The sequence below is a fragment of the Aquila chrysaetos genome, chromosome 22, assembly GCF_900496995.4.
Source record: "Aquila chrysaetos chrysaetos chromosome 22, bAquChr1.4, whole genome shotgun sequence".
Taxonomy (NCBI): Eukaryota; Metazoa; Chordata; class Aves; order Accipitriformes; family Accipitridae; genus Aquila; species Aquila chrysaetos.
The window spans coordinates 21,843,374-21,856,517 of record NC_044025.1 but is presented as its reverse complement, the minus strand read 5'-3'; the positions used below and the strand labels follow the sequence as shown (position 1 = coordinate 21,856,517).

Sequence of the window (13,144 nt, the reverse complement as noted above, 5' to 3'; positions counted from 1 at the left end):
GATTACAGAAAACTGTACTGGATTATTTGCATAAGATAAGCTAACACTAACAGTTATTTGGGAAAGTTATCTCCTGGCCAGATATGATATTTGCATTTATACTGGTTTTGAAAATAAAGTATATATATTCATTCAATTGGGGAAGCAAATAAATAAATAAAGGATAAACAACAACATTCACTACCATGCCAACTTACAGACAAAACGAACTAAGATGGTTTTGAAAATTACCGGTCTTGGTGGTAGCGACTGTCTTTACATACGGGCAGCTGACTATTTGCATCATTGCTACACCTGTAAAATGGATAAGCAAGCATGTTGGAAAGCTGCCATTGTATGTCAGCTACCACTGGGAGTCTGGATGCTACAGATTTCCTGCTACAATTTGGAATGCCATTTTCAGCTGGCAAAGAGAAAGCCTCCCGGCAAGAAAATGTGAATTATTTTTGCTCCAACATTTTATGCCAGATCAAATATAAAACTAATTTTATGCTGCAGCAACAGTTTCTGCCTACATTAAACCAGCTGTTTAGCAAATAATTGGGATATCATTAAAAAGAAAAAAGTTATTTCAATGAAGACTCAGGGGTTTAAGTTCATTCAAGGGGGAACTCGGCTCTCCTTGTAGGGCATTACCATGGGAAAATACTCTACTAAAGGTGCTGTTTTCCACTGACAGCCTCTGCTCAGACAGATCCATCAGGGGAGCAGCAACAAAGTGAAACTAACAGTCTTTGCTATTTTCAGTCTGCTGCTGCATTTAGAAGGCAGTGGTAAGAGTAGAAGCACAGATTTAAACTAGTCAGACTAGCAAGATGTGGGAGGGTGAAAGCCAAGTTCAACCCAGAGGGAAAGCTGAGGTTATGAGGGTCATTACAGAAAGGCTGGAGGTGGAAGAAGGAGGGGGGCAGAAATAAAAGCAATGAAGCTGCAAACAGAGGTACACAAAGCTGCACTAGGTCAGTGGCAGCGAACATTTTCTTTATTTTTCATTATCAAGAATGTCACGAGCTGAAAAATGCTCTAAAAGCAGCATAACTAGCCCTTAAAAAGGTAGCATCATGCACTGTTCTGTCCTCCAGCTCATTAAGAAATGACATAGAAAGGCCACAAAAAGGAAAACATCTCATCCTCTTCAATTAGACACAAAATTCAGTAGGATATTAGTCAGGGGTAAGGGGAACACATTTCAAAAAACCTTCATTTTAGGGTGCGGAAGGAAACTGTAGAAGTTCTCTCTACGTTGGTCCAGTCTGGACACTCAGAAACTGAAATACTGCAGAAACTTCCCCTTAAATGGTCTGAATTCCATCATCTGAAGTTGGAAATCCTCCCAGCGCGAAGTGAAATTAAACCCCTGTGTTTATAACCAAAGTAATTTCTGTTTTTCTTCATTAGAGATCTAGTATGGAAAGCATACAAAAATACGGCCAATTTATTTAAAAAAAATTTTGTGAGAAGACAGAATTGTAATGTTCTTTAACAATAATTTCAATGAAAGAATCCAAAACTAGTTTTATTAAAAAAAAGTATGAATTGAGACACAAAAAACATTGACTCAAACAGCACTGAATGAAGTGTTTGTCTAAATTTTTTTGGGGGGGGATTCATGTTATGTACTTGAAAATGAATCTGAAAATTCGTTTTGTTAAGGAAGTTACAGCATGTCTTAAAACTGGGTCAGTATAAATAATGCCATCTGCGGGATCACTGAAATTAGAGTTACTGCAGCGCAGATAAGACTTAGCAAATACCCAAGCTGTTTCCTCTGCCAAGTTCATTCTCAAACATACAACTAAGTTTTAACATATGAATTAAGAGAAAGCAGACTTACTTTTTAAGATCTGAGATTACGAGATATCACTAATCAACTCTTCCATTGTTCCGTCTTACTACAGTACAATACAGAGATTAACTTTGCCGTCACTTGACAATGGTATTGTTCAGCTCTGCCTCTGTAACTTGAAAGCAATCTGGCTGATATTATACCTAGTGCTGAAAGCCCCAAACATCTACACGTTAAAACTTTGTTAGCCTTTTTGACTTCACCTTATACTGCCATGAAGTAATTTTGACTTCTCTTTTGTTTCTTGTTACTGTAAAATATTTTAAAGGTTTCCTTTTCTTTTAGAGTGTTTATAAACCATTGCAACCAACTCAAGTCAGAATTAGCTGAAAGAAGTAGACTGATTTTATTCTGTAATCAGGCAAAATGACAAATTAGACTCGTTAGTGGAAGCACGCACTTCACTGCTAGGTATCCTTCCTATGTATTATGGGTTCCACCCAAAAGGCTCATCTCACTGTGGGAACCGAAGAGGCCAGATCTAAGACTTGCTATGAGGAAAGTTCTGAAAAAAAGACTTTTCAAAAATGAGTTTAAGAAGGAGAAGATTGATGTTCTTGCTCTGTCTTTCCTTCTGTATTGCACTACTCACAAAACTTTTTGACTGAGAGCTTACAAAAAAACCCAACCTAAGCACAGACCCCGGTGTATCCATTTTCACTGGCACTCTTCTCTACTGCCTTGACCATACACATTTTACCTGACAGTTCACACGTGAGTAGATGATCATATCCTTCAAAGGTATGTAAGGACCCTTCACTCTATGCTGATCCCTTGCTGGCAATGTCAGAAACTGCAGTTAAGAACATTCAGCCGACCACCTTTAAGGCTTAACCCTTTTTATTGCTCTTCCAAACCTCACAAATATACAGACATCAGAATTCTCCCTCTATCCTTTATCCATTTTTTGTTCAGCCTTGAATATCATGTTCAGAATAGTATTTGTTTCCCGTCTTAAAACGAGTACTACACTGCGATTTCCTTTTCAAGCAAATTGCAGATTAAAGTAGCTTCGCCCAGTTATTTTAGAAGACTATCCTAAAAGCAGAGGCAACTAAAAGTTGGTCCTCTCTTCTAGTTAGCAGAATTAATACCCATTTTAACTACTTTGATGCTTATATCCTTTATCAAAGAAGTGTTCTAAAGGATTATTTTTCATCCAACCTATTTGATGGAAGGTAAAGGCCTCCCTTCATATGTACTGGATCGACGTATTAAAAATGACAGCAGGAAAGAAGTCACCTCACTCAGCTTGTACAAAGAGTGAAAAACATGAGGATGCTGCTCGGAGCCACTGCTTTGTAATTCTGAATCAGAAACTAACTTGTATCCAATACAACTGCAGTCTCAAACCTTCCTTTGCAGCAGAAAATCATCAGCTCTTAGTATATACTTAGTGCTACCGCACACTGAAAAAAACCATTAATTACTGTTGTACTAGAACAGGAACTCAGTTGTATCCATGCAAACTGAAACATGGCATTTAAGCAACGACTGGCTTTAGCAATCTCTTAGGAGGACCTCTGCAGCAATTAAACAGCAGTCGAGTCCAAGATTTTGCCAGCCTAAAATTACTTCCTTAAGTATCTGAATATTTTATGAAAACTTAAGAAAATATTATTTACCCAGGAACCAGTATGCTGCCATCTAAGATTTCCTCTCAATGGTCTTTACATCTAAAGCCTTTGAATAATACCCTAGCATCTTGAATGCCTTCATTATGGTTCCTCAGTTTAAACCTCAACATTTTGCGTATGCATTCAGCATCATACTTGATAGCTGCAAACCAAAAGAACTGGAAATGCCTAGCATCATTCAGGGGCGATGCATTTGAAGGGTAATTTTTCCTGCTCATAAATACATTCTTTTCTTTTAATTTCTTTGGGCTATAATCCTCATCCTAATAAATATTTATGCACAAAACTTAAAGTTTAAATCAAGCAAGTAGAAAAAATTACAGCAACATGGCAATTAGTAAAATATAGTGCTACAATATTCTCAGTCACATAGGGATTCTGCCCAGAATCTTTTTTTTTTTTTAAACAGGATGACAAAACAGACATGTGCCATGAGATTAATAAGTGTTATATTTTCCTATCATCCAAAAGAAAAAGGTTTACATGTTTAAATGCAGCTGTTTTCTAATATGTATATCAAAGAACTAGAAGTCAAAAAATTTCATGTTCTTTGTTAATTAAAGTCTGTCTGCTAACCCTGAATTCTTTCAAAAATACTCTGAGTGGAGAGGATTCAGGCAAGTTCCGTACACAGTGGACACATGAGTGCAAACAAATTGACAACATGGACATGTAGCGGACAAGACAATTACAGTTCGCCAATTTACCTGGAAGTGGAATAGGCATGCCAGGAAGGGGGACACGAAATGGAGGTACCATTACTGGTGGAAAAGCAGGAATTGCTGCAGTTGGTTGAGGTACTGCATGAGGAACTGCAGGAGGCAATGTCTGTGGGACTGGCTGGGGTACAGTCTGCACAGGTGTAGCAGAAGGAGCAGAGGTTGAAACACTGACTGATGGTGTGGCAACTGAAACACCCGAACTTGGGGTCTGGTCTTGTGTGGTAGGTGCTGATAAAAAAAAACAAAGAACACCTTGTATCTTAGACACTACAATATATTTGCTGCAAACATACTGGCTCTCTGTTTCCCAACAGACTTCATATAAGCAGATATGCTTAAGTATCATCAGCAGGAAGACACTCTTGGACAAAAAACCCTTTGCCTTCTCTGTAACATTAAATATTCACAAAGAAAGTCAATTTCAAATTTTACTTTGTCCCATTATTTACACCTAACAAGTCTCTATAGCAGTAGCAAGGGGTGTATCAAAGGACAAACATAGCCTGAAATGAAATTCTACTCTGTATCTCTGTTCAGAAAAAACAGAAAGGGAACATTACAGAGAGTTTCAAATGGAAAAAGGTTGTTCTTATGTTAAATAAACACAAGCTCTGCTTTTTAACAATAATGGCAGCAGCATGTGCATGACAACAGTCTGTCTAAAAACTATGCTTGTTAAGCTGTGATCCAAGAATGGAAAAATGTCAATTAAAAAAAAAGTGTAAATAAGCAAGGAAAAGGAAAATACTTTTGCTCAGAAGCTGCAAGAATTTTCTTGGTCTTCAGTGCCTCCCAGTGGGTAAATACACCACTAGTATTCAATTCTGTAATCCTTGCAGCATCACTGAAATCAGCACTTAACCAAGAATAAATAGTGCTACCTATCAAAGCACTGGCAAACAGGAACTAGAGACGTGACTCATTAAAATCATTGGCCAGCCTTGCAAATTTACACTGTAAGATTTGGTGGAAGGCAGGAGGAATTGTTGTAAAAATGAGCTAAGGAGAAAAAAAAAAAAAAAAAAAAAAGGAAACCACACCAACTTATGCCCATATTATATACGGGCATACTGTGCATTTTCTTCAGTATTTAATGACTACCAGAAGCATTCCCAATAATGTACCAGTATTAGCATATTTAAATAAAGGTTTTTGATCTGTTGTTAAGTGTTTCAGAAAGGGTGAAAGTCCTTAGCACTGCCTAAAATTTAGGGAAACAGAGCAGACAGTCAGTATGTGATTTGTTTTAAGGCCTAAGTCAAATCAGTACCAGTCAAGAATGAAGCTCAGCCAGAAGTCCCAGGTTGTTTTACAGGCCAAGTCTGAGAGTTATAAAATTATTTTAAATGATAGAATTTTATCACCTAGGCACAGACACCAACAGTAACAGTTCTTGAAAGCAAAGACAAAGTTTAGCAGGTAGAACAGGTAGAAGTGGAACAGATTCTCAGCGTTCGGTATCAGGAAATTTTGCTTCAGAGAGGGTGCATAAAGTGCTATTCCAAAAGCAGGATCAGTTCTCAAAAGCCTGGCATTAGGCCAGAAGCTAACATTCACCTCCTACCTCATTCTTGTTACTCAGCAAAATGGTTCGAGTAGACCATATTTCAACAAAGCAGCTGAACGCAGTGTTAAGTTACCTTTCAAATTAAATAAAAAGCCCTAAAATGCTTGGAGCAATACAAATTATTTGCTACTCCAGTGATCTGTCCTCTCCCCAGTGTTAATTGAAAGCATAATTTGAGGGCTACCTAAATTTGACTCCCTTTCATACACAGATCTGTAAAGTTTGGGTTAAATGGTGAGTTAAGCTTGACTTGTCTCACCTGGTACAGGAAAAAGATGAAGTAATTCCAGAGAATGCAACTATACACTACCACTGGAGTTAGAACAATTCAGCAATTGCTCATCTTCTGGATACTCTTTGGCCTAACTCAGTGCACACATTTTTGCCAGCGCAGCTACAATGATCAAGACTGTTGAACAATAGGATTCCTGATCAGCATAAATGTTCTGCTTTCAGTAGCCCTGCATGTAGACAGTAACACTAACCAAACTGTTCCTTAACAAGCTGTACCTTGCTTTGTTCATGCTAGGTGATCTTACTCACGCTTGCTGTTGACACACTCATGTGCAAACAGATCTGTTGTACACAATACACATTTCTAGATGCTCTGCACTAGAGGCACTTTGTTAGCATATATATGCGCCAAAGAAGAGTATAAATCGTACTGTTTATATTATATGCAGATACTATGTATAAACAGGCATTATGTGCATGCTGCATAAATTCCGTACCCTTTCCTCCTGAGGTTCCCTCAGGTGGAAAACCCTCAAAAGCAAAGGCTCAGCCCCTGTAAACAGCAGTAATCTTCAGACTATTATTCAAAGGTCATGAGTGGACAATAACGGCTCTAAGGACTTCCTTTTTCCTCTCTCGTGCAACTCTAGCGAGGCTTAGTCAGAAGAATAATGCTAATAAAAGTAATACACCAGAAGCAGCTCTGTTCTGCAGTCAACCAATTCTCGGCAGCCCAGGAGCAGCACTCAAAGGTCCAGCCTCTTAAAGCAACAGGTGCCATTTTGGAAACAAAGAGGCAATTGCTACAACTATAATTCCTACCTCAGATTAACTTTTCTTGTGAAACACTTTAAAAAACAATTTAGCTTTATCTACAGTCAAAAGGAAATGGATGCATAATAGCTTTGAGATGATGTGATAACAGCAGAAGAAAAATATACAAAGACCTAAAGAAAAAGGGTTGCATGCTGATCTAGTATTACTCTCCTGAAGTAACTCTTTCAGATTGGGGCGGGGTGGGGGGGGAGCGAAAAAAAGGTTTGCATGCAAGGGTCTTCTGGATTAAGTGCTGTACTATAAACTCACACTCCACTTTACGTTGAAACAACTTCCTCCTGGATACCAAGTTTTTGCTGCAGCAATTCCCCAAAGCAGCATCCCCACCACCTGCTCCCCACCATCACAAAGCTTGAGAAACCCTCAGTTACTCACTGGAAATCGTCTGTGAAACTGAAGTGGCTGTGGTTGTGGTAGAGGTTGTGGAGGACTGAGTACTCGAGGACGTGGATGGAGACGCTGCAGATGCAGGACTACTGGTGGTCGGTGTGGAGGCACCTACTGCTTGTGCCTGGGCCTGGGCTTGCGCCTGGGCCTGGGCTTGCGCAGCCAGCATCGGCGTCAACTCCGACTGCTGAATAACTTTGACCCCATCTGGCTTAGTCCACGCTGACTCACGTGTACGCGCATTATAGAAATAGACCTACAATTTAAGAATGTCACCATCAAACAACTGCTTATCTGGAGGAGGAGCATTTATAAATGGTCCAGTTCCTCATGTTTTAAAAATAGTAAGAGGATAGACAAGAGCGTAGGATTTTACTGCAGTGCCAGACTGTGTATGACAACAGGCTCACAACAGCAGAAAACACCCATTAACAACATTACTTCGTTGTTTCTGGTAACAGTCTTACCTTGCCATCTGGAGTTTTGTTTTCTACCCATATCTCTTCAGCTGGGGGCATTGCTGGTGTTCCAGGGGCAGTGACAGGCGGCATTCCTGGAGGGAACATCATACCAGGAGGTGGTGGCATGCTACCCATGGGAGGAGGCATAAATGGTGGTCTCTAAAGGCATATAACGACAATAATGATGGTAATAATAATAATAATAATAATACAATTTTCAAGCAGAGTTTTCCTTTATTAGAGCACCAACAGACAGCACAACTATAGTAAGGTTAACTCTACCAGTCTGGAGAGCTTCTTCAACAATCTAATGCTACCAGCTCAGAGAATGCGCTTCCTGACAAGCCACCACCTATGACGGAACAGCTGCAATAAACATTTCAATTCTGAGATGCTAACATCATCTGAGGCAGAGCATCAGAAAAAAGTGGCATGAAAAGAAGTGAGGTGAAAGAAAACTCCTCTCCTGAAAAGAAGAAAATATCCCAATGTAAGAAAGAGAAAGAATGGAAGAACTGTTCCTGAATAACTGCCACTCAGACATCCCCAGCTGTAAATCAAATACACCACTAAACAGTTACACAATGACCCTCCCAGTGAACAAATATTAAAAAAAAAAATTTACAAGCAAGCATCCAATTTATTAGCATAGCAGAGCAGCAGATTTCATTAGAATCCCTTACATTTCTTGATTTCCCGTTAACTAAAATTCTAACTAGTGCTAATTTAAAAAGAAAAAAAAAAAAACAACCAAATTGCATTTTCATTATTGCATCATCATAAGAAACCCAGAACTGCCCTGCACACAACTGTTAATTGAAAGCCTGAACGCCTGCTTTCTAATTCAAAGTGCATTAAATTCTTCTATTCTACTTGTTTATTTGGACCGTTCTGAAATTTCCTGTGCATAACAAGTATAGTGAATACTTCCCTATAAAAAAAGGCAGTTGACAAAATCCACCAAGTTCTTTAACTTATTCTGCATACACCTACAACTGACCTAATTATCTCCATCACTCCAGTTCTAATTGAACTTGTGATTCAAAAGATTTCCACTTCACAAAGGCAATACCAAGACACCTCACTGGCAAAAACCTTCGAGCTCTGCACTCGTAACTGACAGGCCTGAGGCTGAAACGCGCACATGCAGCAAGACTAGGGCTCTGCTGAAGCTAGTATGTGTGCAGGAAATCCAGTGTCACAGGAACTGGGTAGCTTGGTGTGACATGCCACAAACATGCACCCTGAGCTGCACCTGTGCACTGAGAATTGGAGTCCTACCCTTGGCCGTTTTCAGCATGTACCATGTCCTTAGTTTCTGTCTGCATTTGGCTTCTTCTAGAAGTTGCCCTGAGATCAAAATTTCTGCTGTAAGAGTGATATTTTAAACTGCTTTTTAAATTCATGTACCAACTCTGATTTTTGTTAAATGCTATTATAAAGTAAGTCAAAAGTACGTGGGCGGAATTCAAAACAAACAAAAAAGCCATTAAGATAACTACAGCCTTTCTTTCCTTCCTTATTTCTTCTCCACAGCTCCTCCATCTGGCCACAAGATGATCTTTCTCCTTACTGCTCTACAATCTGTAAAAAGAATCCAGTAGGGCTCACTTTTTGCCTGCTGTTGCTGCTTTCCCCATAAAACAGGGTCAGACCTTTACAGGGCAGTCCTGGGAGTGAGGAAGCGATGCCGGGTGTACAGCCAGGGGATCCACAACGCCCTTCAGCTCCACTTGAAGCACACTCTCTCCTCTATTTCTACCACAGGACCTTTCAACATTGTGTCTCCCCTTGCACCAGAAGCAGGGCAAGAAGCTAAAACCCAAACATTTGGTGCAAAGCAGAGCACAGTGCTGACATGGCATAAAAAATTTAGATATGCTTGGTGCATGGATTCCATGTATGGTAATGAGTTGTAGAAGACACGCTTCCTGCATGGCATGATAAAACAGCTATGATGTAACAGCTGAGAGCTGAAGCACATTCAGAATATAAATCAAACACATCAATCAAGGAGACAGCAGCAGCTAGGCTTTGGGCTTCAAATTAACTCTGGCTGATTCTTGAAACTGCAGGAAGGAAGCAAGGTCCTGTTCTCCCCACTGCACACCCCTACACTCTTCGGTGCTTCAGAGCTTTCAAGGTAGTGCATGGGCACATGAACGTTAACACCAAGAGGGGAAAATGGGATCACAAAGCACCAGAAGAAAAGCGCAGTAGGTGGAAATAGTCTTAGAAAAACTTAAGCTTAGCATGAAAATGTACCATAGAACAAGGCCCCTAGTATGAACAAAAGATAGAGAAAAGATGACATTCAATGAGGTGAGTGGGGCTGTTTACATCCCTCAAACATACTGTTTTGGTCTTCAGTTCCACAGGACTTTTGTTCAGCTGAGAAGGTTTCAATGAAATTAATAGCTACTTCACACCTCCCTGAGCAGTCCAAGTCCTAACAACACGCTTTATGTTTGAGAAGATGGAGAGATAACTGCTATGGAAAACATGCACTGCTTTCTTCTTGAAATCTTGCACTCAGGATGATGACAGCACACAAAATTAGGCTACAGTCTGCTGTTAGTTTATTTCAGATGAAGTCCAGCTTAAGTCCTTGTTCCTGCTCTCACTGCTTCTTTGCTTCCTCTCATACTGGTCCCTCCTTTTCACACAAAGCTGTCTGCAAAGCTATACAGTGAACCAATCTGCACTAGGAGTAATGTGGAAAAAAGCTCCCATAGCCCTGCTGCCAAAAACCATATGCAAAGCAGGGCCTCAAACACTACGAAATAACCCATGTCAGCATGTTCTCTTCCCATCTTGCCCACATCCCTACATTTTAAAATAAATTTCATAGCACTAAAGTTTTCACTTTTCTATTACAAATAGGGGATTTAAACCATTATTTATAAACCACATAGTACTATTCACCTCCTTATAGGCCCACCTGCGGTCCCACATAGTAATTACACTGCCCTAACAGCACAGTACTCCTACAATGCTATTAAAACGATACATTCCTTATTCACAAAGTTGTACCTTTCAGACTGTCCAAGTCTCTGAAAGGTAGGCAAAAGAACTTAAACATACATCACCATGACATACAGACAGAAATCTACCTTACTTGAGCCCAACTGGGTCATACTATCCCTGTAGGTGCTAATAATGCTGCAAGTCTTGGAAAAAAAAAAAACCAAAAACCCCAAACAAACACCACCCCCCCCCAACAACAACAATAAACGTAAGGTAAAGAGCATTCTCCCTCTGCCAAAAGTAAACTTTTGTCAGTACAAGGGCCACCTGCAGCTGCTCCAGCCAAACACTGAGCCTACTCCTAGGTTTTTTTCCAAATGTTAAATTTTTCTTTATCAGTGTGTTGACAATTTCTGGTGCATTACTCATGACGCACCCTCCTGAACACAGCGCTAAAGCAAAACATACCTGATTGCTGATTATATACGTACTTCTCAAAATTGCTACCTGCCCACCTAGCCAATTCCTTGGTGTTCAGTAATAATAAACTACCAGAGTGATGGCAGGTGTGGCTCATGCTGGAACCCGCACGAAATTCAGCTGCACCTTCTCTCTCAGTCTTTGTGTGCATCCATCATTACCCCACTAAGTGAATACAGGCAGAATCAGGATAATCCTAGAAGGCTGATGTATACTTCACATGCCTGCTTTGAGGCATTCAGAAACTGGAGCACAGCCGAGTCCTGCATTCTGCACGGCCACAGGGCACCAACACGAAGTCAGGTTTTAGTAAAGACTCTGTTGGCGAGCGTATCCTAACTGCATAATTGATTAATTTAGAATCGCCTCAAGGAGCTAAACAGAAGTTGCGTTTACATACCACAGGTATGCATTAGGTTTTATAATGCCATGCACGAGCCTGCTGGTTTTTTCATTCATTTTAATGTCTCTCCTCTTATTATTTCCACACGTGAAAACAAACAAGAAAAATCCATAAATCCCAACTCAGCAAACCAAGAGAATCCCCCATTCTTTACCTGTAAATGTGGAGGTCCCATTGGTGGAGGAATCCCTCCCGGAGGTGGCATTGGAGGCATGTTTGGATCAAATGGAGGACGTCCAAAAGGGGGGCGAGGTGGTGGAGGAGGACCTCGCATCATACCAAAAGGTGGAGGTGGTCGCATGAGAGGCGGTGGGCCTCTCATGACTGCGTTTGGTGGGGGAGCTGGACCGCGAAATCTCAGTGCTTGCTGCTGAGCCATTCTGTGGATAAGGCCAAAGGGAAAGTTTATTTTTGTTTCCTGCTAAGCTGTAGGAAAATCAATTCTTAGAACAAACAGGGAAAAACCCTAACACAAATCGAAAGGGTGTGGAAAAAATGCCAAGTTTGAATAATCAAAGTGTGCAACTACTTCCAATAGTTTCTTCCCCTTTGCAATTCAAGTTTATTAGTCCTCAATTGTTAATTTTTACTCACAGAAACAAATAACCTAGAGCTGGGATGAGGGTAGGCAGGCATCGCAGGAGCACACCCTGATCTGCCAAAGCTCCTTCAACACGACCTGCAACTCTGAGTCCTGTCTGCACGTACATCCTCGACTTCTCAAGCAACGGCGGTCCGTCGTGCCGAGGGTTTTAACTACTCTGTAGCACCAGTGTCTGCCAGGACTATCTACATCCTTCGCATTTGTGACCTATGGCAGGACGTGAACCCTGGCCATCGCACTAAGCCCGCTGTGCCACCCAACCCGCTACACCGGGAGCTTTGTAACCGTATATATAGAAAAAAACGTTCACCTTTGGAACCAACAAACGCTCTTCTGCTGCTCTCAGGAAAACAATTTTGCCCACCATTTACTGCCAGTGCAATACCAATGTTGGCATGATGACTCAAAATCGGAAAAAACAGAGGTTATGAGAAGATGAAGGGCAACACACGCGCGGCTCAGCGCCCAGACCGCAGGGCAGCCCCTGCTCCTGCCGACCTGCACTGCCAGCGAGGCGGAGAGCGCCGGGGCCGACGACGGCAAGGGGGACCCCGCCGGGCGCCCCGACCGACCGCCGCCGCCGCGCCCCTGCAGCCCGGCTCCGCGTCCGGGAGCGGAGCCTCGGCGGGCGACCCCGGCCCGGCGGCGAAGGCCCGGCCCGGCCCGGCGCCGGCCGCACGCGGGGACAGAAAATGGAGGCGGCGAGAGCAGCTCCCGCCGGGCCGCCCGCCCCGGCCCCGGCCCCGCCCCGCCCTGGCCCCGCCCCGCCCGGGCCCCGGCCCCGGCCCCGCTCCCCCGCCGCCGCTGGCGGCCGAACCCGCCGGGCGCAGGCCGGGCCCGCGGGCGGCGCTGCGGGAAGCCGCGCGGGCGGGCCGGGCCGGGCCAGGCCGCGGCCCCCGGCAGAGCCCACGCCCGCCCGCGCGGTACCTGAGCTCGCTGCCGTACCGCTCCGCCGCCGCCTCCTCCCCCTCGCCGCCGCCCCCCGCCCCCCCCCGCCGC

At 42.5% G+C, this 13,144-nt stretch overlaps 1 protein-coding gene across 7 annotated transcripts in view; it reads right to left on the bottom strand.

Moving 5' to 3' along the window:
* TCERG1 (transcription elongation regulator 1) overlaps positions 1–13,144 on the bottom strand; it is a 35,315-nt gene extending 22,171 nt beyond the window's left edge. The window contains exons 1-7 of one of the 7 annotated variants that reach the window (XM_029997950.2): positions 13,073–13,115; positions 12,456–12,547; positions 11,696–11,921; positions 7,698–7,850; positions 7,219–7,486; positions 4,191–4,433; positions 232–294 (exon numbers count right to left, since the gene is read on the bottom strand). In XM_029997950.2, coding sequence (XP_029853810.1) covers positions 232–294; positions 4,191–4,433; positions 7,219–7,486; positions 7,698–7,850; positions 11,696–11,920 — 952 coding nt within the window. In that variant the 5' untranslated portion in view covers position 11,921; positions 12,456–12,547; positions 13,073–13,115. Of the gene's footprint in view, positions 1–231; positions 295–4,190; positions 4,434–7,218; positions 7,487–7,697; positions 7,851–11,695; positions 11,922–12,455; positions 12,733–13,072 lie in introns of those variants that run through there. The other 6 variants (XM_029997951.2, XM_029997952.2, XM_029997956.2 and 3 more) reach the window with 6 other exon arrangements.